At 39.4% G+C, this 26,657-nt stretch overlaps 1 protein-coding gene and 2 pseudogenes across 1 annotated transcript; 1 reads left to right on the top strand and 2 right to left on the bottom strand.

The window, feature by feature from the left end:
* Positions 1-2,982: 2,982 nt before the first annotated feature.
* Positions 2,983-3,960, bottom strand: LOC129542109 (olfactory receptor 11H12-like; annotated as a pseudogene).
* A 9,053-nt stretch (positions 3,961-13,013) lies between these two features.
* LOC129542108 (olfactory receptor 11G2-like) lies at positions 13,014-14,002 on the bottom strand (annotated as a pseudogene).
* Positions 14,003-24,881: 10,879 nt separating this feature from the next.
* LOC148776697 (olfactory receptor 4Q3-like) lies at positions 24,882-25,876 on the top strand. Its single transcript, XM_088840057.1, has one exon. It carries the CDS (start codon positions 24,929-24,931, stop codon positions 25,874-25,876), a length of 948 nt encoding a protein of 315 aa, XP_088696183.1. The 5' UTR covers positions 24,882-24,928.
* The last annotated feature ends 781 nt before the right edge of the window (positions 25,877-26,657 follow it).

The raw sequence follows: 26,657 nt of genomic DNA, 5'->3' as shown, positions 1-26,657 counted from the left end.
ATATATGGTCGAGGTTTGAAAGTAAGATTGACTAAGTAGCTTAGCAAGTTCTCAAATCAAAAGAAAAATTGTCTTACCCAGGATATCTGTTTCAAAACTCACAATTTATTCCTATCTTTTGAACCAAGTGCTTCCCTGGTGGCTCAGACGGTAAAGCATCTGCCTGTAAAGCTGGAGACTTGGGTTCGATCCCTGGGTTGGGAAGATCCCCTGGAGAAGGAAATGACAACCCACTCCACTACTCTTGCCTGGAAAATCCCACGGACAGAGGAGTCTGATAGTTTACCATCCATGGGGTTGCAAAGAGTCGCACTGAGCGACTTTACTTTACTTTGAACCAAGTCATTCATCTCTTTCCCAGGAAACTGTTCTAAGAGAAAAATTCTACAGGGAAATTGCTACATGCACAAAATATTCTTATATCTTAGATTTTCTGGAGCAGGTTTGTTTTTGGACTAAATGAGTCTTAATATAGGTTTACAATTTATCGTCATAGCAAACCTCTTAAAGGTTTTATTGTGATAATATTTTTTTAAGTTTATTTATTTATTTATTTTTGGCTGTGCTGGGTCTTCGTTGCTGCATGTGGGCTTTATCTAGTTGCAGCAAGTGAGGGCTAGTCTTTGTTACAGTGTGCGGGCTTCTCATAGTGGTGGCTTCTCTTGTTACAGAACCCAGGTTCCAGGCATGTGGGCTTCAGTGGTTAAGGTGAGTGCATTCATTCATTGTGGCCCATGGGCTCCAGAGTGCAGGCTTCGTAGTTGTGGCACACAGGCTTAGTTGTTTTGTGGCATGTGGGATCTTCCCAGACCAGAGATCAAACCAGTGTCCCTTGCATTGCAAGGTGGATTCTTAACCACTAGATTGCCAGGGAAGCCCTTGAGGTGCTATTTTTAACATTAAAAGAGTGGAAAGACTGTTCAAGGAAAGGATGGTACTGAATGGAAGAGTCTGATTCTCTGAGCACTGACTCTGGAAGCAGTCATTATTATATATTGATGACAGTCTTTTTTTTTCCTAACCTCTTTTCTTATACCCTTCACTTCTGAGTGCCAAAGAATTGATGCTTTTGAACTGTGGTGTTGCAGAAGACTCTTGAGAGTCCCCTGGATGCAAGGAGTTCAAACCAGTCATTCCTAAAGGAAATCAGGCCTGAATATTCATTGGAAGGACTGATGCTGAAGCTGAAACTCCAATACTTTGGCTACCTGATGCAAAGAACTGACTCATTGGAAAAGACCCTGATACTGGGAAAGATTGAAGGCGGGAGGAAAAGGGGATGACAGAAGATGACATGATCAGATAGCATCACCGACCCAATGGACATGAGTTTGAGCAAGCTCCGGGATTTGGTGATGGACAGGGAAGCCTGGAGTGCTGCAGTTCACGGGGTTGCAAAGAATCGGACATGACTGGGAGACTGAACTGATAGCCTTCTCAAGTCAACATCAAGCTACTTCGAAGGAGAATCCTCTTTCTAGGAAAATTTCACTTCACCACATAAAAATCTACAACCCATACCACATTACTTGAATGGAATATTATAGTTTCTAAAAAATAATTATAAAGGTTTGCTATAATAAGGGACAACTGAGACTTTATAGTAAATAAAATATATATATAAATGAAAATAAAAATATTGTCATTTATTACAGGGATTGAATTCTGGATGCTTTTCTTCTTTAAAAATTTTCCTTAATGTTATTTTAACACTATTTCAGCAACAAGTAACAATGAACTGTCATTTTTCTTTTAAATATAAGTGATTTATCCACAAGATCATTTCCCTCTTAAGTTTTTAGGAGGAGAGGTTCTATTTCCTAAAACCCCATTATTGAACCAATCAGATTTTTAGTCCCACTTCATTTTGGTGAAAATATTATTACTGATAATACCCTTTTTCTGAATATTTTGATAGATACTGTTAAATATGGAATTAGAACCACCTTTTAAAGGTTTCAGTTCAGTTCAGTCGCTCAGTCGTGTCCGACTCTTTGCGACCCCGTGAATCACAGCACATCAGGCCTCCCTGTCCATCACCAACTCCCGGAGTTTACCCAAACTCATGTCCATCGAGTCGGTGATGCCATCCAGCCATCTCATTCTCTGTCATCCCCTTCTCCTCCTGCCCCTAATCCCTCCCAGCATCAGGGTCTTTTCCAATGAGTCAACTCTTTGCATGAGGTGGCCAAAGTATTGGAGTTTCAGCTTCAGCATCAGTCCTTCCAATGAACACCCAGGACTGATCTCCTTTAGAATGGACTGGTTGGATCTCCTTGCAGTCCAAGGGACTCTCAAGAGTCTTCTCCAGCACCACAGTTCAAAAGCATCAATTCTTTGGTGCTCAGCTTTCTTCATGGTCCAACTCTCAAATCCATACATGACCACTGGAAAAACCATAGCCTTGACTAGACGAACCTTTGGTAGAAAGGGGTATTGTGTAAAAGAAGCAAATTATGTCTGGATGTCATTAGGCTAGCTTGACTTTTATTGTCCAACAGAAATTTTGGATGGTTGCTTTTAAGGGCTTATTTACTAGGAATGACCATCACAAAATAATAAAGTAAAAAATGATAGGAACCACAATCAGAAAAGAATATATTTCCTTCTTTTATTTACAACTAGCTGAATAAACATAAAAATGACATAATTATAATTTTATTGATCCTAGAATTAACAATCTAAAATTCCAAAAAGAGTATAAAAATTTTTATCCCAGATGAATCACACGAACTATCAAGAAAATGCCCATATGTGTACATTTCTCATTTAATATGCAGTCCACATAACATCCCAACACTTCTACTTATCTGAATAATGTTAGCACTTTATGATTATAATGACCCTATAGATGATTAATTTCATAGGCTAATATAAATTATTATCACTAGACCCATTTTTGAAGATTAGATAACAATATAATTCTGGCTGTTTTATGTTAGACTATACTGACCTGATAACGGATGGATTATCTAGAATGTCTTACATTATGTTGAAACTCCCCAGAACTTTTCTCAGGGCTGTCTTTATCTCCTTATTCCAGAGGCTATAAATGAGGGGGTTGAAGAACGGGGTCACCATAGCATACAACAAAGTTGCAACTTTCTGCATCCCAGCAGAATGTCTGAGCCCTGGGCTCACATACATGACCATCAGAGAGCCATAGAACAGGGATACCACAGCCAAATGTGACCCACAGGAGGAGAAGGCTTTCTGTCTTCCAGTCATTGAAGAAATATGCAACACAGCTATTAGGACAAGAGTATAGCACCCAGGGATGAAGAGGGAGTTACCAAAGATAACTATTGAGCTTAGACTGTAGCAAAACAATTGGGTTTTGGGGGCAGAGACACATGCCAATGCAAACAGTGGCCCTGGGTCACACACAACATGGTCAATAATGTTTGGTCCACAGAAGGGCATCCGAGAAATGAGAACAATGGGGATCAGGAACCACAGAAACCCACAGACCCAGCAGATAAGGACCATTTTGGTACAGAGATGCCCATTCATGATATTAGGGTAGTGCAAGGGATGGCAGATAGCAAGGTACCGATCAAAGGCCGTAATGGTCAAATGCAAGCATTCAGTTCCTTCCAAGGAAGAAAATAAATAAAATTGTAGGAAACATCCAACAAAGGAGATGGTCTTTTTGTCTGAGAAAAAGTTGATCAACATCTTGGGGACTGTAGAAGAGACATACCAGATCTCTAGAAAGGAGAAATTCCCCAGGAATATGTACATGGGGATGTGGAGTCGCTGGTCACAGCATCAAGCACAAATAATGGCCCCATTCCCTGTTATGGTCAGAGCATACATTGTAAGGAAGAGTGAGAAGAGGAGGCTCTGAATCTTCCACTCACAAGAAAAACCTAGGAGTACAAATTCTCTTACAAAGACAAAGCGGGAATCTGGCTCAGAGCTGTTCACGTTCATTGGATCCGTAACCTGCAACGTCAACAGACATGTATTTGTCAGTTAGGACTACCTTCACATGTGTTCCTGTTTAAGAACTAAGAGAAGGCAAACACAAATTGGGGCACAGGAGACAGTTGGCTTCACAGAAACAAGCTTTGGCTTGCCTCTGAACTTTTTCCTTCCTGTGATATCACTAAAGAACTTTAAACTCATTTTGTAAGCTTGTTATTCTTTGGGGAAAGCATGATCTATGATAGTTTCTCATAGATTTGATAGCATATAGCAGAAAGTGTTAATTGCTTAGTAGTGTCCAACTCTTTGCGACCCCATGGACTGTAGCCCTCCAGGCTCCTCTGTCCATGGGATTCTCCAGGCAAGAACACTGGAGTGGGTTGCCATTCCCTTCTTCAGGGGATATTCCTGATCCAGGGATTGAACCTCGGTCTCCGGAAGTGCAGGTGGATTCTTTATGTCTGTGCCACCAGGGACACCCCATAACATAAATTTGCTCTTAATAAATGTACTAGTTTCTTTCCCTAAACCCATTTTGAGGAGCAATAGACTCAGTAAAGAAGGTTTTAATTTTACTATTTATCTTTCAGTTATATGTGCTACTTAACATACCATTCAACAATGAAATAATTGACGATGTTTTACCAACTTGTTAGAAATCATTTTAAAGTCAATACTTTTGCATTCCTGCTTAAGCACCATAAAAATATAAGACCATGATATTACTTACTGATATTGACTTTTAATATTGTAATGTTGCAATGTCTTCTGTAGAAAGCAGTGGCTTGAAGTTTTTGCTTAATCTTTCACCTAGATGGAAGTTTGTAAAATAAACCTAGGTATGAGACTTTAAATTTTTAAGTATTTTTTTCCCACAAAATTTTGGGATTAAGTTTCTTTATAATTTTGACGACAGGGTTACAAAGAGTCAGACATTACTGAGTGACTGAACTGATTCTTTATATACTCACTTAAAGTAAACAATTTCCACTCTATGAGAGAAATCAAATGCTTTCTTGGTCACAAGTAAACTTCCTTCATCCTATATTCTCATAAAACTATGACAAGGATATGAATTCCCTGAAATATTTTGTGTGTGGCAATATGCAGGGATGTGAGTCCTAAAAGTTGTGAGGGTTTATATTATGGACACAAACACACAATTTTTAGAAGGAATTTTTTCCCCCACCTATTCTCCACACCAGTGCTCTGCGAAGTCTTCTATAATGATGTGGTGAAAGGAATTAAAATTCCTTCGTTTAGTAATATGAATCTTTTCAAAACTGCTCCAAATAAGAAACATTAATAAATCAACATGAAGAAATCATAGTTAAAGGGACTGACAAAGAGGTGTCAGGACTCTCTGCTGTGCTCAAAAGATAAAGGTGTTGTGGTTCTGATATAGATTGAATCTCTAGGGACCTGTCTAAATAATGATATCTTCTTGTCTTCAGATGGATAAAGCATTTATTGCTGCACAAAAATTAAGATTGCACTTTCTTTGCCACAGGTTCTTCTGGGATTTGTCCTCTGTAGCATTATGGAAGTTCTCCTCCAAGCCAATGGTTCATTAAAAGTTAAACTATTGCATATTCTCTGAGGAATCAGTAAAGAGCAGTGACTATTACTCTGAGGCCCTATTGTTTACAAATCACTTGCCCATCTGAAATATGGATTCCAAGATTAGCCTGCAATAAAAAATTAAAAAAAGAAAAAACAAAAGTTTCCAGAAGACACAGTTTGAGGAGAAATAAGATACAATGTGTCACAAAAGATTCTTATAGGAACATTTCAAAGATCATTGGGCATATTTTGGAGGATAAGGAAGTGATGGGCAGAGAACCCAAAGAGGCAAATGTTGAGGTGAAGAAACTGCAGGACACTGAGGATAAAAATTTGGAGAATTTGGAAATAGCTTACGGCATTGTTTTCTTGAGATATGAGAGAAGTATTTAAGTTCGTTGACTGAAATACTTCAGAGGCACACGTGACTTCCTGATTAGTATGAGACATCAATATTTTTTACCCTTCAATTTTTACCTTAAGCCATTTAGGGTTTACCTAGTATACTAAAACACCCAGGTGTGAAAGAAAACTCGTATCATGGAGCATAAAATAATTGAGGACGTAAGGAATATATGCCTTGGAACGTTGGCCTGTGAACCACAAGCTGCTTATGCATGCACATGTGCTCAGTCACTAAGTCGTGTCAGACTCTTTGCGACCCCATGGACCACAGCCTGCCAGAATCCTCTGTGCATAGGATTTTCCAGGCAAGAATACTGGAGTGGAAATATTTAAACGTAAATTGCTCACACTAAAAGTGTCATTCCATGGTGGTTCAGACAGAAAAGAATCTACCTGCAATGCAGGAGATCCGGCTTCAATCCCTGGATCTGGAAGATACCCTGGAGAAGGAAATGGCTACTCACATCAGCATTCTTGCTTGGGAAATCCCATGCACAAAGGAACCTGGAGGGCTATAGTTCATAGTGTCACAAAGAGCCAGACAGAACTGAGCAACTAACACTTTCAAACTGAGAGACTAAAGGGGAAAAAGATTACTTAGACTTTTATTACCTTTTAGTGATACTACTTCAGTCCTTAGAAACTCTTAAAATATTGCTTTGATCTTGTTATTTGTCTGCTTAAAAACCACCACTGGTTTCCTTATGCAAAATTTCCCCAGTTCTCCACAAATAGACTTCAAATGCTTTTCTCATCTTACCTTTTCCTACTCCCTCTTTCAGATAAATTGAATAACATTTCATTCTGTGAGTACCTTTCAGTTTCTCATATTTGCATCTTTGTGGTCATTTTGCTTATTGGAAATCCTCATTACCTCCCTCTGTACCTGCAAAACCCCATCTATCCTTCAATCTCTAGTTCAGATGACATTTTCCCATAATACTTCTCCTTATTCCCCTAATGGAGCACATTTTCCATCTCTGAAATTTTATTTAACTGTATTTGCATTTTTCTTATGATACTCATCAGAAACTTCTTTGTGTTGTCCTTAGTTATACACTTATTTTTTCTCCCTTCCCAGGTTATAAAGTGTCTGGAGGCAGACAACTATTATTGTTCAGCTTTGAACTAGCAAACGGATAAAAATACATTGCATTTATTGGCCCTCATGAAATATTTGATTAAATGGCATTTTTTTGGCTATACGAGTTTTGTTATTTGTAAAATCAGCATCTTTGACCCAAAGTTATGGCAGAAAGTGAAGAAGAACTAAAGAGCCTCTTGATGAAAGTGAAAGAGGAGAGTAAAAAAGTTGGCTTAAAGATCAACATTCAGAAAACAAAGATCATGGCATCCGGTCCCATCATTTCTTGGCAAATAGATGGAGAGACAGTGGAAACAGTGGCTGAATTTATTTTGAGGGGCTCCAAAATCACTGCAGATGGTGACTGCACCCATGACATTAAAGACACTTATTCCTTGGAAGGAAAGTTTTGACCAACCTAGACAGCATATTAAAAAGCAGAGACATTACTTTGCAAACAAAGGTCTGTCTAGTCAAGGCTATGGTTTTTCGAGTAGTCATGTATGGATGTGAGAGTTGGACTATAAAGAAAATTGAGCGCCGAAGAATTGTTGCTTTTGAACTGTGGTGTTGGAGAAGACTCTTGAGAGTCCCTTGGACTGCAAGGAGATCCAACCAGTCCATCCTAAAGGAAATCAGTCCTGAATATTCTTTGGAAGGACTGATGCTGAAGATGAAACTCCAATATTTTGACCACCTGATGCAAAGAACTGACTCATTTGAAAAGACCCTGATGTGGGGCAAGATTGAAGCCAGGAGAAGGGGATGACAGAGGATGAGATGGTTGGATGGCATCACTGACTCAATGGCTATGAGTTTGAGTAAACTCTGGGAGTTGGTGATGGACAGGGAAACCTGGCATGCTGCAGTCCATGGGGTTGCGAAAAGTCAGACATGACTGAGCAACTGAACTGAACTGAACTTGAACAAAGTAAAAAAAAAAAAAAAAAATTCAAGGTGCATTGCAATATTATTCTACATCTACAGATATTAAGGAAATTCAGCCAGGGAGAGCTCTGATGCTGTTGCTGCTGCTAAGTCGCTTCAGTTGTGTCTGACTCTTAGCAACCCCATGGACTGCAGCCTACCAGGCTCCTCCATCCATGGGATTTTCCAGGCAAGAGTACTGGAATGGGGTGCCATTGCCTCCTCCGAGGGAAAGCTCTATATAGGTTTAAATCATTATGAGAGACTTCTTAGAAAATTCATTCAAGAAATGATTTGAAATGTGACATAGAACAGTCCTACTCCAAGTGCAGTTAAAGGATTAGCATAGTCCTCAAATTGTTAGCTGTCTGTGATAAATTCAGATACTAAGATGAAGCATTTAGAAACTTTCATAGTTGACTAGTTTGTGATGTGTTGAATCTAATAATATAAAAGTGAGCTATATTTGTGTTTTCATATTTCATTTTCTAGTTTTTTTTTTTAAATTTTATGAAACTGTTAATCTTAGCTGTAATGAATTGGGTTCTTTCACTTCAGTTAAAGGCACTGACTTACAAGACAAGTAGAATTCAAACTGAATGATGAGGGCATTCTAAATAGGAACTGTGTGTGGGGTACATGGGTTGTTAGGCTGTGATGTGCATCTTTGAAGTTGATAAGAGAGAAGAAAAAGAGGGCAGTGGTGGGTGGGAAGAAAGCTTTACTCAGGGTAAGGAAAATGCTTTGGTTAAGCCAGAGAATTAACGAGGAAGAGGCAGAGTAGAGACCGATCAGATTAACAAAATGCTCCCTAAAGGAATGTCTCTGAAAGACCACGGTGCAGAAAGACTGCTTCCCGAAGTGTCTTTTCTGTTTGTGCTGCTTCAGCGGAAATACTATAAACTATATGTGCCATATTAACAGAATGTTATTTCTCACACATCTGGAGGCTGGGAAATCCAAGATCAAGGCGTCAGCAGTTAGAGTATCTGGTGAAAGCGTGCTTCTTGTTTAGACAGCCTTGTTAACACTGTAACCTTACATGGTGGGAGGGAGGAAGGAGCTCTCTGGGGTCTTTTTTCAAAGGGTACTAATCCCATTTATGATGGCTCCACTCTCAACCGATTCACCTAAAGGCCCCCAATCCTAATAGCATACCATCACACTGGGGGTGTGGATTTCAACATTTGAATTTCAGAGGGACACAAACATTCAGGTTATAGCTTAAAGGTTATAAAGATTCCAAAGAAAAGGAGTATAGCCATCCCTCCATATCTATGGGGGGATGGTTTCCAGGATCCCCTAAGGTAAAAAGCCAGGGAATGTCAAGTCCCTTACATAAAAATGGCACAGTATAGTCAGGTCTTTGATACTGCAGATTCTCTACCCCCAGGGCACCAGACACAGAGGGCTGACAGTATTTTCAGATTTAGCAGTGGAAGCAATCCTGCTTCACAACTAACAAATTGTTTTGTTCTGAAATGTGAGAGCATTTATATTATAAGATAGAACACTGGGTTGCCAGATTTCTGTCATGCAGCAACAGAAACATTACATGATATTGAATGATATCTGTACAGTGGAGAAGAGTATTTTCAGGAACTGCCCGATTTGAAGGCAGATTCCTTTCCTATCAAAAGTCAGAGAGGTCTGTGATCCCTAAGAAGCAGAACAGAGTATGTGGAGAGAGAGAGAGAGAGAGAGGGGAATGAGAAGAGAGGAAGCGGGGTGAGGAGTGCAGGAAACTGCAGTCTGTAATTCTGCATGTCTCATGTTCTCTTATACAAGGACATCGGTGTTTAAAACTGGTGATTCAGTGTCTGCACGTTCATTTGCTCATAACTCATGTCGTGTCTTTGTCAGTCATATTACTAAGAAAACCATCTTGTTCTTCAACACAGTAACATCTCTGCTTTGTGATTCAGCAACATCTGTGTTATTGATATACTCTTTATTTCTCTCTAATCCTTGTATACAATGTTTTGACTTGTTAACTCTTTATTATACTGCCCATGTTTTCAGCTACATTATAGTAATTGGGAATTTGGGGTAGAAAATTAACTTCCAAATTAGAACTTGTAATGAGAGCAAATTCCCTGTGAACTAAAGCATGAAGTATTATAATGATGGAGATATTTTAGGGTTTACTCTTTGCTAGACTCTCTGATAAGCAGATTGATTCATTTCATCCTCACAATGGCACTAGGAAGAAAGCTCTATCATTATTGCTTATTTAAATAAGAGTTAATGGAGGCATATACGAAGTCATTCAGTTAGTGGAGACAGAATTTGAAAAAGTTTGGTTCTGACCATTACCACATATTGCCTGTTAACTGCAAATTATTTGTAACCTGCTATCAGGAGAGTTAAGTAGCCTGTGTAGTGAATATTTGTGAGCTTCCTGACCTACCTCTGATTTTAGTTTCAGAGGTGGTGGGCAGTCCCTTGGGAGCTCAGAATTAGTCTTATGGCATCCCTCCCATCTCAAGCCCTATCCAGGAGTCTTCCTGCTTTCTTCCCAGGGCCTTTTCTGAAGACATAGTGGCTCATTTGGTGCATCAGTCAATGTGTTTTTGGAAACATGAGTAGTCAATATCTCCCTGTGCAACCATGGTTAGTCAATAAATATCTTAGACCTGTGCCATTCACATGGACCATTCTCAGAGGTTCTAGTGGAATCAGATTTTCATTGGTCATAGTGGCTTCTTCTCCTTCCTCATTCCTACTGCCTGAAACCACCTTCTATTAATAATAAACTACTTGCACCCAAGTCTTTTCTCAACTTCTTTTATGACAACCCAAAATTGTAAACCATTTGTTACAAAAGGATGTATTATCTGTTAGATCCACTCACTTTCACAGTATTTGAGTGATCATTATTTCAAATTATTTGTTCAGTGTCCCAGCTATGCAAAATATTGAGGTCAGAACTGGTGAATGGCAGTCTTTATATCCGAAGTGGGAGAAAAGCAATTGTGAAAGAGGATGTGTGAAATAAGTCCATGTGAAACTTCAATAAGAGATGTGTTCTTAGGCACAGCAGCTTTAGGAAAATGTGCATATGTAAGTTGAGGATCCAGAAATTGAACTATGCATGCTTGTGTGCCTTTTGGAAAGTCTTCATGTATCCCGGGGGTAAACAAGTCCCAGTTTCAAAGACTTAATTCTCTAGAACACTGTAAACACACACACACACACACACACACACTCCCAAACCAAAATTAAACTAAACACATGGTATTTTGGCTATAAATCGAGAAAACATAATTTAGTTTATGTCTCAGGGAAAGTTGAGAAGGAGAGCCGTTGTAGAAGGGCTTTGCCAAAAGTTATAGGAGGTGACTTTCATGGAGGAGCTGAGATTTTGATTCCAATAAAGAACATGAGAACAAAGAATTCATTAACATTCAAATTTAATTAGTATTTATTATGTACTTTCTATGTACTGTTTTAGGAACTTTTGAACTCATGATTTATTAAAACACCACACTAATTGTTCTCTGGGGGTGGCAATTACCATTTTAATTTTAGTTGAAATGAAGTTACCTGCCAAATTCACAGTTGATTAATGGAAGAATTGAGTTCCTCCAAGATCTTTTGATTTTAAGTCTCATATCCTTTCAAAGACATCATAGTAAGATTGAAAAAGAAATCTATTTCTAGCTTTTTAAGGAACATCCATACTGTTGTCCATGGTGGCTGTATCAGTTTACATTCCTACCAACTGTGTAGGAGGGTTCCCTTTTCTCCACACCCTCTCCAGCATTTATTGCTTGTAGATTTTCTGATGATAGCCATTCCGAGTTGTGTGAGATGACACCATCTTGTAGTTTTGATTTGTATTTCTGTAATAATTAGTGATACTGAGCATCTTTTCATGTACTTTATAGCAATCTGCATGCCTTCTTTGGAGAAATGTCTCTATACATATTCCGCCCATTTTTTATTGGTGTTTCTTTTTTCATGTTGACATGCATAAACTGTTTGTATATTTTGGAGATTAATCCCTTGTCGGTTGTTTCACTTGCAAAAACTAAAAACAGAACTACCATATGATGCAAAAATCCCACTCTTGGCATATACCTGGAGGAAATCATAAACTGAAAAGATACATGCACCCCAATGTTCATTGCAGCACTATTTATAATAGCCAAGACATGGAAGCAATCATAAATGTCCATCAACAGGGGACAAGATAAAGAAGATGTAGTACATATACACAATGGAATATTACTCAGCCATAAAAAAGATCAAACAATGCCATTTGCAGTAACATGTATGGACGTGGAGATTGTCATATTGAATAAAGTAAGTTGGATACAGAAAAACAAATTTCATATGATATTGCTTATATGTGGAATCTAAAAAAACAAGGGTAAAAATGAACTTATTTATGAAACAGACGTAGAGTCACAAATGTAGAAAGCAAACATGGTTTCCAGGAGATAAGCGGGGGGGGGGGGTAAATTGGGAGATTGGGGACTGACATATACACACTACTATATACAAAAACATGCTGTATAGCATAGGGAACTCTACTCTGTAATAGCCTATATGAGAAAAGAATAAAAAAAAGAGTGGATATACGTATATGTATAACTGTTTCACTTTGCTGTACACCTGAAACTAACACAACATTGTGAGTCAACTATTTTTTATGAAAATTTTAAAAATATTAATAAAAAGAGAAAAAAAAAGAAATCTAGCTAGAAGTTAAACAGAACACAAGGTTTCCCCAACTTCATCACAAAACATACGTGTCTGATATGATGTTGACTGAAGTTTTCCCTAACACTAATCCTGGCTGCCCACAACCCTGCGCAGAATTAGTTGCTTTTTCCTTGTGTCTCATATATTGTACATATATTGGTTAGAATATTTATTGCATTTAATGTTAATTATTTTCTTACTTGTCTGCACCATTAGGATGCAACTTGAGGAAGAGATTGTGTCTGCTTTATCTTCATAATTATGCTCACAATACAGCGCCGAGTGCAGTGTCTAACATGGAGGAGGCATTCAGTTTCTATTTACTGAGTGGATGATGGTACACATGTGTGAGAGTTCAAGGATGGCCATTTTATCCACATCATACTAAACCAGATTATCCCACATTCCTCCTGCGCCTGCTGCCAAAGACTTTTAAAGAAATTTTAAACTTTCCCAGAACTTTCCAGAGAGCTTTTTTCATATCCTTATTCCTGAGACTGTAAATCAAAGGGTTGAAGAGTGGAGTCAGCATGGCATAGAACAAGGTCATGATTTTTGGCAACAAGGTGGAGCGGCTGGATCCAGGGCTCACATGCATCACCAAAATGCATCACCGTAGAATAGCAACACCACAGCCAAATGGGACCCACAGGTGGAAAAGGCCTTCTGTCGACTGGATGCCGAGGACTATCGAAGAACAGCAAGTAGAACCAGGGCATAGGAGATGAGAATGAAAAGGAAGCTAAGGAGGATGATGAGGGAGCTTAGAGTATAGCTGGTGAGCTTGGACATGGGAGCAGGAACACATGAGAGGGTCAGCAGTGGGCCTGAGTCACATACAAAGTGATCAATTGCATTAGGACCACAGATAGGCAGCTGGGAAATAAGAATAACAGGCACCAGATACCAGAGAAAGCCACACACCCAACAAGCAATCACTAGGTTGAAACAACGTCTGCCAGTCATAATTGTGGCATAATGCAGAGGATGGCAGATAGCAAAGTATCGATCAAACGACATTGCTGAGAGAAAGAAGCACTCAGTGGAGCCCATGGAAAAGAAAAAATATAATTGAAGGAAGCAACCAGTGAAAGAGATGGCCTTGTTCTCTGAGAGGAAGTCGATCAGTGTGTTTGGAACAGTGGAGTTGACACACCAGATCTCCAGGAATGCAAAATTCCCCAGCAGGATGTACATGGGGGTGTGAAGATGCTGGTCCCAGCACACAGCACAGATAATGGATCCATTTCCTATGAGAGTCAGGAGGTAGATGATGGAGAAGAACATAAACAGAATGACCTGAATCTCCCTGCTGCAGGGAAAACCCAGAAGGATGAATTCACGCACTGATTCAGAATGGGATGCTGATTCGGAGATGTTCATTTAGTCTGTAAGCTGTGCTGCAATGAAACATTATTATTGTGAAGCCAAATACAAACAACTGAGCATAACATACAAGGCCCTTCACAATCTGATCTTCATCTACTTATTTAACTTCACCTCTTGAGTCCTATGTCCCAGATAAGAAAAGAATAATCACATTTTTGTCAAGTGACATGCTATTCTTCCCACCTAAGATAGCTGTTGCTTCTCCTTCTGGGTTTCCCGCAGGTGGCGCTAGAGGTAAAGAACCTGCCTGCTAACGCAGAAGACGTGAGAGACAGGGGTTGATCCCTTGGTAGGGATGATCCCCTGAAGGAAGGTAATTTTGCCTGGAGAATCCCATGGACAGAGGAGCCTGGCAGACTGCTGTCCATAGGGTAGAAAAGAGTCGGACACAACTGAAGGAACTTAGCATGCACACAAGTAGCACCCCACACACCTTCCTTTCTGCCTCCCTCGCTTTCTCCCCTCCCTTTCTTCCCTGCACCCCTCCCTCCACCCTCCGTCTTTCCTTCCTTTCTTCTTTCTTGCCTATCCCTTCTGGATCCCTTCCTTTCTCTTTCTCCATCTTTTTACTGTTTATTTACTTTTTTTTCTTTGATTGAATAACTTGTACTTGAAATCTACACCGTTTACTGATTGCCACCTTCATGAAATATTACTGGACTTCACCATCATACAGTAATTCTTTGTTTTTGCCATAGCATCTGACATATGTGTATGTAAATTTATACTATGCCTTCTTGTAACTGGTCACTTTTCTATCTCTTTGCCAGTCTGAGCTTCAGGAAGGCAAAGATGTATTTTTCATCTCCATATTATGAATTCCGAGCACAGTTCAGTTCACTTCATAGGCATGCTAACATATTTCCTGAATCAACATTAAAGAAATGAATTGCTATTTTTTAAAGGTTGAAACAACATTCTAAAATGTTTTCCAGAAGGAATGAGAAAACACTCTAAAAGCTACAGCATTTTTCTACACTAAAGAATTTTCAGTTTATACTTTGCATCATTTTTTTTATTTTGCATGTCTTAATATACCTACTAGACTGTAAACCTCTGAAGACAGAGGCCAAGTGTTAATCATCTTTGATCTTTTTTTGGTATCTACTACATAGCTGGTAAAGAATCTGCCAGCAATGCGGGAGACCTGTGTTCAATCCCTGGGTTAGGATGATCCCCTGGAGAACGGAAAGGCTACCCACTCCAGTATTCTGGCCTGGAGAATACCATGGACTGGGGTCACAAAGAGCTGGACATGACTGAGCAACTTTCACATAATTTTTTAGGCAATATGTACATTGTAATTGCTTATTAAATGAAAATCATTATTTCTGCCCCCCCCCAATTGAATTTTAATTCAGATAACTTTCCACTTGGAAGCCTTAATCATTTCACATATGCAGGGAAAGAACCATACCATTGGACCTTGAAAAAGAAAGTGGGGGACAGATGCGTGCAAGGATATGGCAAAAAGAGATGATGGATCAATGTGGTATGAGACTAGAGAAACCAAATGTGCCAATTCGCCTGGGACTGGACTCATTTCAACCCTGAAAGTCTTGTAACTCAGGGAACCCTCAGCCCCAGGGAAGCAGGGATAGCTGGTCACCCAAGTGAGGTCCAAATTTGACCCAGCTACCTCACAAATGCATGTGCACTGGTCCCCTTGGATCTTACTGAAGTCCCTCCTTTCTCTTATTTGTCCGCAGAGAAAAAGGAAAGGGCTTCACCATGACCATGAGAGTATTCAGAGGACGTAAAAACGTACTGAGAAGACGCTTGGGAACAACATCAGGGGCTGTCCAGATGGACTTCCAAGAAGGCTGGATGTCCTGTGCAGCCAAGTACACTCATTATCGACTGATGTCACACTCCGGAAATGCAGGCTGTGTGGAAATACATGGCCAAGGTCCTTGGGTGGGTAGATGCAGCCCTGATACTCTTTCCACTCTAAACTAAATTACTCAGTAATGCTGTGTTTTTTTAACCCACATTTCCTTTGACTAACTCTGCTTTTTTCTCTTCTTACGGTTATCTGAAGGCAGTTGATTCTTTCAATCAAATTTCTCTGAAGAAGAAAAAGACTCCATGAAGACCTTGGAAATGGGGAAATATAATGGGAGGAAGCAGCAGCCAGTGAGACAGATTGACTTGGCATTGTATTTAAGAAGAAACTGGGGCTGGTATTCTGATCGAGATTGAGCTGATGATTTTTCAAAACATTTAATGATCTGGTTTCTGATGATCAATATACTGAAGAAAACATATAGCAACCTTGGAAAAAGAAAGACCTAAAATAGTTTAATTTGGTTTCCTTACTTAAGGGAAAGAAATACTTTATTGTTCCTGAGGGACACTCTGGTATTGGTATGAACCACACTGATGTCTGACACTTCCTTCAGAAGAACTTTGAATGTCTCCCTGACAGTCGTTAGCCCTGGTTTGGCCAGGATCTGTGTCTCTTTCTCTTCTTTCTAAATGCAGTGATATCATGGAATCTATTTTATCAGATAAAACCATTGTTATGATTTCCCAAGACTTGATTACTCAGTAGATAGACAATTATATATACACATGAGCAAAAACAAAACAGAGTTAGTATTCTTTTAGGTTTTAAAAAGAATTTGTGAAACATTCCCAAACTGATTTGCTTTTCCTAATTCCTTAACCTACCTGGACTTCCAAGTGGATGGTAATTATTGTAGTTTGTCGTCGGTTTTGTCTCTCTGAAACAATGTAAGGATATGTAGATACAGCTCCTATAAGTGGAACCAGGGAAGCAATACTTTTAATCCTATTTGACATCATCTCCTATGAATTGCTAGTCATAACTCAACTCTTTTCCTGCTTTCAAAAGAGAGCATACTGTTACTTAGAGTTGTGAAAAAGCTAGCAAAAGGATTCATCTATACTCACTTCCTTTAATGCCAAACGCCACAGATTTGCCTGGGAATTGAAGCTATTTGGATTTTTGGCCTTCAGATCTTTTATCAAGAATACCACCACCACCAAGAAACAAATTTAGGATTATTTCTTGAGGAGAAAAGAAAAGATAGGGACATGATATGATTTCTGCATACCTGCGAGCTATGCTCAGGAGGAACTGAGTCAGCTGTGTTCTTGCTTCTTAGCTCCTATCTCAAAAGTGTGATTCCCAGGACTTTCACTGAAAAACAAACCTCCTTTTGTACAATTAACTTGGCAGTGACTGCCAAGATTCTCATCAGGGGAGATGTCTGGAGGATGATGAAGGTTAGACTTTGGGAGTGGTTTCTAGTTTCTAATTTGGAAGAAAGGATTCAAGTACCATCTACGTAAAGTTTTTAATCTAAAAAAATGGAGTTCTGAACCAACACAACATTGTAAAGCAACAGTTCTCTAATTAAAAACAAATTTAAAAAATGGAGTTCTGGAGAGCATCTTATTCTCTATTTTTGATCAGTATTTCCAAAGATTTGGTTCTTTGTATATTTTGAAAAGTTGTCCTTTGGGAAGGCTAGTCTCTCAGGCCAGTATCTGCCTTTGCCATCTGTGATTAAATACCTTTTAGAGAGCAACTAGGAAGAATAAGTAGTTGTGTGAACTGAGCATATGGTTGTGTCTTCTGAACTCAAAGTTAATTATGAAATATCTTTTTATTCTGTAAGACCACGGTTCCTCTAGGGAAAGGTGACAGCCATATAATCGATCACCAGAGAAATGTAGAAAATTGAAAATGTTTTTCTTGTGAGGAAAAAAAAGGAAAAAACTTAAGGAATATGAGATCTTTCTAGTGGTGCCATTATGGTTTATCTTTTGTTTCCTTCAGAATCAGCGGTCTAACTGTATTAGCTCTGTACTATCATAGTATGAGGCCTTCCCAGTGGAGCTAGTGGCAAAGAACCCACCTGCCAATGAAGGAAATTTAAGAGACATGGGTTTGATCCCTGGGTCAGGAAGATTTCCTGGAGGAGGGCATGGCAACCCGTTCCAGCATTCTTGCCTGGAGAATCCCATGGACAGAGAAGCCTGGCAGGCTATAGTCCATAGATTCACAGAGTTGAACACGACTGAAGCAACTTAGCACACATCATAGTATGATGAGGTTTCTGTTAAGATTCTTGAAATTATCCCCAATATTATTCTAATTTTTTTTGTGTAGAAAATATAATTATCTTTTTTGATCAATATAATAGGCCCAATAATGCTATTCCAAAAATATCTTCCCTGAGGTGTTACCTACATATATTTTCAGAGTCACTCTCTGAATGACCATTTATTTCTTTAAACAAAAATCACATTTCATTTAGGTTGAAATAACCTTTACAAAATTAAATTTTTCACTAAAAAATATAACGGGAATATTTTCTGTATTACTCCTGGATAAACCACAAAACACTCATTTTTGTAGTTTTGCTTGTAAATCAAGGTGAGGCAGTACATACAGTCGTGGAAAAAGACAGAAGGAAACAGAAAATTCAGTTGTGAATGACCATTTTTTTATACCTTAATTTAAAGAAGTAACTTCGGTCATGCTGTGCACCATGTGTGGTTTTAGTTCCTCAACCAGAGACTGTACCCAAGCCCTTTGCAGTGAGAATGTGAAGTCCTAACCACTGGACACATTCCTTGAATGACCTGTTAGAGGATCTCTGGAGTCAGCTGTAGTAACACAGATCGATATAATCAGTCTATTAGTGTCTATTTCTATGTGGTAGTGAAAGGTTGAGCAAAAAGTATTAGAAGTTTAAAGTGTTTATAGGTCATTATAGTGCAAGGTGGGGAGCCATGAGCACCCAGAGCCAGTCTGAGGAGGCAGAACTACAGCCTGTGTATGACTAGGAATGGAGGACCCAAGGGAGCGTGAACGTGACCAAGACGCACTTTCCCTCCTGAACGGTTTTGTCGGGTCGGTTCCATCTTAATTCCTTCTGTGCTAGGCACGCCATAGGTTGCCAACTCTTGGTTTTTACCCTGTCCCCAGGAAAACTCTTTCTGCGTTGTGATGAAATAAGACCAGTGTTTCAAACTTCACGTGCATTGTGGTGGGAGGTTTTCCATTGTGATGCAAATATTTTCATTAGTATCAAGTGTGCAAAGATATCTATTCTATTTCACAAATTGGGAATTCATTGGACGTATCTTCTGTTTAGTGGACAGAAACACTTGACATGTAGATTTGTTTTCTATGATATTTAGGGTCATTTTAGCTGACACAGTCCCTCTTCTTGCTGCTGGGGGAAGCCACTGTTCCCTAGCATTGGGTTTAGCAACCAGAAGGCATCTTTTTCTCTTCTCCCTAAAAGCTAAGGCTCAATGGTAAAGAATTCACCTGCCAGTGCAGGAGATGTGGGTTTGATCCCTGGGTCAGGAAGATCACTTGCAGCAGGAAATGGCAACCCACTCCAGTATTCTTGCCTGAGAAATCCCATGGATGGAGGAGCCTGGAGGGTTACAGTTCATGGGGTGGAAACGACTGAGCGACTGAGCACACACAGACATCGTTTTCTCTTCTCCATAAAAGCTAAGGCTCAGCATTTTTTTTTTTTTTAAACTTCCACCTCTTTCAGTCCTAAAAAGGCAGAAAAAGATAAGAAAATTAACAAAGGGAAATTCCCTGAAGCCCCGGGGGTTAGCTCTCTCCGCTTTCACTGCTGAGAGCATGTGTTCAATTCCTGGTCAGGGAACTAAGATCCCTCAAGCCAAGCTGCTAAATAAACAAGCCAAAAAAGAATGTCAACATATTTTTTAAAAGGCTAGACATCTGCTTTCCTAATAACTTTTCCTTGAAAGGGGACGGAGACCTTCTTGCATTCTATCATGGCGATTGATTTAAACTTCTCTGTCATTTAACATCTTTACCCACTAGCTTCAGGTAGATGTGTCAACATGTTGATTAATGGATGGGGAAATATTCTTTGGAGAAAAGTTAATGACCATCCAGAAATTTAAAAGAAGAAATTTAATGGTCTAGTTTAACAGCAGATTGGAGAGCAGTTAAAAAAAATATATTAACTTGAGACTACATCAGAAGAATAAGTAATGCATTCTGAATAGATAAAAAAGGGAAAAATGAAAGAGAAGTTAAAGTGGAAGTCCAATATTAGTTTGACAACTGAGAAAGATGAGAGAAGCAGACAGAAGCAAATATTTAAAGACAAAATGTTTGAAAAATTTTATAGATTTGGTCAAGCACAAAAATCTACAGTCTCAAAGAGCAAGCCTAACACATTACAAATAGTATAAATAAGAATATAACTCATGCTTATATGAGTTATATGTAAGCAACAGAAAACTAAAGACAAAAATATTACTTGAAAAGGAACAAGAGGGAAAAATTGTTTGATTACGTCTCCAGAAGTAGGACTTATGCAGAGAGTTGATTTCTCAATATCTACAGTGGAAACCGGATGTGGAATTATATCTTGAATATCCTGTGAGGGAAACTGCCAAATCAGAACCGCATCAGCTGGAGCAACATCCATGGAGGATCGGTGTTAAACAAAGACACGTTAAATAAAAGCAGTGTGGAAAAACATGTGAGGTGTACCCTTCCTAACTCTAATAAATATCCAAACTTTGTGTTTCACTTCTTTAGACATAATTTTTAAACCATCTATATCTGAGAGTTCTTTTATAAACCACGTGTGATAAGCCCAGTGTCTGAAGTCTGGGAGTCTGTCTCTGCTGTCTGAGTTTTTTGTTGGCTGTAGTTTGTGACACTTTGTTATACTGTATATTGTGGTAAGAAAAATAACAGCGCCAAAGATATCAGAGGCCTAATCCTCAGACTACCAAACCTGTGAATCTGCTACTTCACCTGGTGAAATGGACTTTGATGTACTAAGATAAGGAGTTTCAGCTGGGAAAACTTTCAGTTTCTAGGTGGCCCCATTCAAGGTGTATCCTTGTGTCCTTAAAAGCATTGAACCTTTCCTGGTTTCAGGAACCAGAAAGATGGTAGGTGTGAGACAAGGCTTGATTTAGTGTTGCAGGCTTTGAAGATTCTTGCCAAAGCCTCCAGAAAGGACTATAGCCCTGCCAACACTGATTTTTAGCACAGCAAGACATTGTTAGACTTCTGACCTATAGAATTGTAAAGATAATAAATTTATTTGTTTAAGCCACTGAGTTGGTGGTAGTTTGTTGCATTACTGTAGCAGTACAAAAGTATTACAACTAAAAAAAAAATTTTTTTAAGTAATACAGTTATCTTTGGCTTTGTCTGCTCGTTGTCCTTGAAAAAGATGTTAGTGTGGATCCTGTGAGACAGAGGAGGAAAATGCCTTCCTCACCCAGAGTTTGGGCTTGTGGCTGTCAGGCACCAGAGGACACTGTTTGTTAAGGATATCCTTAAATGAAAGCAAAGTCTGAGATTCCTGATATGTAAACTAAGGCTGCCACATTCGTGAGGGCCTCTCTGTTACCCCAGCCTCTCAAGGGCTTTTTTTCCTTCCCATCTACTTATTACCAAGGCAAACTTCCCTGTATACAGTTCCCTAGAATTGGAGTAAGAAGCATGCTCAGTTCTGATTTTTCTATTTTTATGCATTATATATGTTATAGAATGGCTATTTGATAACAGTTTGATAGGGTGTTTAGCTACTCTGAAACCATGTTACGGCACATTTTTATTTTCACCTCTTTAAGAAACAAAAAGGAATTTTTGTGACTATAGGAATTCATGAAATGTGTGTTTATTCCTAATCTGCTGAGATGCTTGTGTATGACAAAAATCCTCAAGTATCGTTTTGTTGACAAGTGTAAGTAATATAGCTGGTTGAGACTCTACTAGATACATAGGTGGCAAGGAAATACGAATGTATGTGCAAGATAATAGATATGTTTTTACTTATTAAGAGCAAAGAAGAGTAATTTGTTTGAAAACATAAATGGCTAATTCAGTTCAGTTCAGTTGCTCAGTCGTGTCCAACTCTTTGCAACCCCATGAACCGCAGCACGCCAGGCCTCTCTGTCCATCACCAACTCCTGGAGTCCTCCCAAACCCATGTCCATTGAGCCGATATGCCATCCAACCATCTCATCCTCTGTCGTCCCTTTCTCCTCCTGCCCTCACTCTTTCCCAGCATCAGGGTCTTTTCCAATGAGTCAGCTCTTCGCATCAGGTGGCCAAAGTATTGGAGTTTCAGCTTTAGCATCAGTCCTTCCAATGAACACCCAGGACTGATCTCCTTATGCCGGATATATATAAACTAAAAATGATAAAACATAAAACTTGAGATGAAACAGAAAGATTTAGAAGCTTGAAGGAAAGTAAATTATTCACTTTAGTTCAAAGTAACTGCAATAATTTTTTCTAAATAAATATTATTTTGGGTTAATTTCTATCTCTGTTCATTGAAAACCTAAAAATGGTGGAATGTCAACTATGTTAATGGGAAGTAATTCTCAGGATAAAACTGATTTGGAAATTTTTATCTCGAGTATGAAGATAATGAGTGGCCTATTAAGAAGCCATAGATGAGGCCGATGAGAAGCCAAAGATCTGGGCATTCTGGAGAGCACTGACTCTAATGACTGGGTATGTTTCTTTCAGGGACCCTGGAAGCTCTGCTGATGCAGTTGGATGGGCAGTATTGACCTTTACAATGCCTGAGTAATCTAACTCGGTGTGGGTCCTACTCTCACCTGCGTGTATCTCATCTTTTCCCTTGAACTGTCACTTTTCAGTGGGAGGGAAAAAAAAAAATCTAAAAACCTGTCTGCCATGAGAACTTCTGCAAAAGAGACATGTCTGATATTATCCTGTTGGTGTGCTTTATTTCTTATTCTTATCCTAAAGTGAAATCTAAGTATAAGTGTGACCTTTTAATGTCATGTTAAAATGTTATTTAACAAGCCTACTTAAGGCTTGTCTAACTCTAGAAGGATGTAATTTTAACCTAGTATTTGCTATTTATGGAATTTCAGATGTGTACAATTATATAGTCAGATATAATAGAAAACTGCTAAACTGTGTTAATTTTCTTGTTAGTGTGGGGGAGAAGTCCCAAATGTTAAGGTTATGTTTTCCTTTAGGGCATTAACTGGTTTAGACTCACTAGAAAAGAGTCTGATGCTGGGAGGGATTGGGGGTGGGAGGAGACGGGGACGACAGAGAATGAGATGGCTGGATGGCATCACCGACTCGATGTACATGAGTTTGAGTGAACTCCGAGAGTTGGTGATGGACAGGGAGGCCTGGTGTGCTGTGATTCATGGGATCGCAAAGAGTCGGACACGACTGAGTGACTGAACTGAACTGAACTGATATACCTTAGAAATTTTACTTCAGTGTTCTTTTTTATACTGTAATTATATAAAGTCATTATTTATATTGTTTTTTGAATTGGCTTTGTCATCCTACCATCCCTCATTAAAGAATTAAATACAATTTTGACATGTGTTCATCATCCATTTCAGAATTATGTTTTTTTATTTCTTTTTTATTGAAGGATAATTGCTTTACAGAATTTTGTTGTTTTCTGTCAAACCTCAACATGAATCAGCCATATCAGAATTATGTTTTATAACATAAAAAATTTTACTTTGACGGCAACACAGTCAGTTACTAAAGATAGCATCTTTGTTTTCTGGGTAAGATCCATACATAGGCACCAGTTAGAGAAGATGCTTGAAGTATCATCAAGAGACTTGTGTTGTATTAAGGCTCTGTAACACCCTGAAGGAAGTGCTCCTGCTTGTACAGCTTCCTATGGTAATGTGGCACTTATCATTCAGCTAACCCACCATAGGAAGCATGGTTGGGAAACCACTGAGAATTGTTTTACTCAGATAACAGACTGACATATGGAAAACTGGGAGTACACATAGTGTCAAATTAATCAACACGAAGTAGGTAAATGGGATGGCTGTGTTGTACAATAAGGTCTGACTGTTTCAGAACCTTCAGAGCCCTGGTCAGCTTTCCAGCAAGAACTGACATACAGACAACTCAAACAGCAGCCCAGGGAATCCCAGGGCTCATTAGGCTGAATGGTGGCATAAGGACCATAAAAGCTTCAGATACAGACAAAGCCCAAGGGAGAGGAGATCTCTCCAGTCCTTACAGCCAGCCCTCAGTTAGGGCTTGACTCATAAGAACACCATTAGGGCACAGACAGGGCAACTTTGATGGTCATCTGAGGAGTTCTCATTTTGCTAGCCTGAGACTATGAAGAAGGGGCTGGTGGAATGAAGAGCAGGGTAAAATGTTTTTTCTTTGAAACTGCATAGATCCTGATACGCAATGATGTAAGTTTCTCAGATCTCCAGTCTCCTCCCTTACACCTCTTTCTGACTCTGAAAACCTTTTTATACCTCCTGTTGTTCATACTCTTTTTCTCTATACACTGACTTTTATCAATCTTAAATTTAAGAAATCATTTGAGTCTTGTTCTCTGTTTATACACTTAGAAGCATTCACAGAACAGTGCAATTCCCACAGCATCAGGGAATTCTAGGGATAGTAGTATTTTGGAAGGTGACTACAGGATTTGGATAAGATAGGATCAAATTTACATAACAGAAGGCACTGGATTCATGGGGGCTTCCCTGGAAGCTCAACAGTAAAGAATCCATCTGACAATGTAGGAGATGCAGATTCAATCCCCAGGGTGGGAAGATCCCCTGAAGAAGGAAATGCTAACCCACTGCAGTGGGTTCGTCAACTGGGAAATCCCATGGACAAAGGAAGCTGGCTGGCTACAGTCCATGGGGTCACAAAAGAGTTGGACACTACTTAGCGGCAATACAGCAACAGCTGGATTCGTGCCAATTCTGTCCTAAGCCTACTTAATTCTAACATAACCCATCCAGATCCTAATTCCCACTTCTTGAATTATTCCAGTTACCTCATTTTTTTTTTCCTTTTGTCTAGCTTAAATCTCTCTTGTTCTAATTTAGTTCATCTTTCTTAGGTCACTTGGTATTCTTGACTTGATGAAAAAAGAAAATGATTCTAAGGTGACAGAATTTGTTCTTCTGGGTCTATCATCATCCTTGGAGCTGCAGCTATTTCTCTTCTTAATATTTCTGTTGGTTTACATGGTCATTGTCCTGGGAAACCTCTTGATAGTGGTAACAGTGAGAGTTGATACTCACCTGCTCCAATCTCTTATGTACTATTTTTTGGGCCACCTGTCCTTCCTTGACCTATGCCTGAGCTGTGTTACTGTGCCCAAGATGTTAGGAGATTTTCTACAGGAGGACAAGATCATCTCTGTTTCAGGATGCCTGGCCCAGATCTACTTCCTGCACTTTCTGGGAGCCAGTGAGATGTTTCTGCTGACAGCCATGGCCTACGATAGGTATGTTGCCATATGTAATCCTTTGCACTACCTGACAATCATGAACCGCCAGCTCTGCTTTCAGATGGTTTTTGCCTGTTGGTGTGGGGGTTTTGTCCACTCTATCACACAGGTCACACTGGTCATTCAGCTGCCCTTCTGTGGGCCCAATAAACTGGACAACTTCTACTGTGACGTCCCACAGGTCATCAAGCTAGCCTGCACAGACACGTCCGTAGTAGAGGTGCTGATGGTCTCGAACAGTGGTCTGTTGTCTCTTGTCTGTTTCTTGGTCTTGCTCTTCTCTTATGCTGTCATCCTGGTCACTCTGAGAACTCGCTTCCGCCAGGGTCAGAGCAGGGCACTCTCTACCTGTGCCTCCCATCTAACAGTGGTCAGTCTGATCTTTGTGCCATGTGTATTCATCTACCTGAGACCTTTCTGCAGCTTCTCTGTGGACAAGGTTTTCTCTGTCTTCTACACAGTGGTCACACCTATGTTGAATCCCCTCATTTATAGTCTCAGAAACACTGATATGAAGACAGCCATGAAGAAGCTGAGAAAAAAACATGTGACATCCTGCTCTCATGTCAAAGAATGAACAGGAAGAAGTGATTTAGAAAATATATTCTTTCTTAACACACTCTTAACTCATCCTGTACCTGAGTACATGCATGAGAACAAATTTGATGACTTTGGTATAAAAGAGAAGGTAGTATAAAAATTATAATGCATTGTTCTTGATTATAGTTGGGAGGCATAGGTGATTTTATCAGCTGTTAACTATTAAGCAAGGACCTCAGTAGTGTTTGCTGTTGCTGCTGCTGCTGCTAAGTTGCTTCAGTCTTGTCCGACTCTGTGCAACCCCGTAGATGGCAGCCCACCAGGCTCCCCCGTCCCTGGGATTCTCCAGGCAAGAATACTGGAGTGGGTTGCCATTTCCTTCTCCAATGCATGAAAGTGAAAAGTGAAAGTGAAGTTGCTCAGTCGAGTCTGATTCTCAGTAGTGTTTATTGGCCCACAAATGATAATAGGAATTGAGTACTAGGGTCAAAGGGACATGTTGAAAGATCAACTATTCTAGCCTTTTGCCCATAAGTGGTCTTCCTTTATTCATTTCCCTTTTAAGCTCTTTTCAAATGAAAGAAGATTGTACAGCTCCTTTTGTGTCCTACTCCTCTAGGGTATAACATTTCCTGGTGTCCAGAAGTTCCTTCTGAGGTCTCATCAGAGTCCAAGGCAATGTGAATCCCTTTTGTCTTGTCCATAACAAAGCTTGAAAACATCACAAACTAGCTTGCATATTAGTGTTCACCCAGGAGCTATGTTGTGCATTATGCCAATTTTTAGAAATGCAGTTGAACAACTCATTTGATTGAACA

This window comes from Moschus berezovskii, chromosome 9 (assembly GCF_049115385.1).
Source record: "Moschus berezovskii isolate FMDL1 chromosome 9, NW_MosBer_1.0, whole genome shotgun sequence".
Lineage (NCBI taxonomy): Eukaryota > Metazoa > Chordata > Mammalia > Artiodactyla > Moschidae > Moschus > Moschus berezovskii.
The sequence above is the reverse complement of the archived record's forward strand: the minus strand, read 5'-3'. Positions and strand labels throughout refer to the sequence as shown.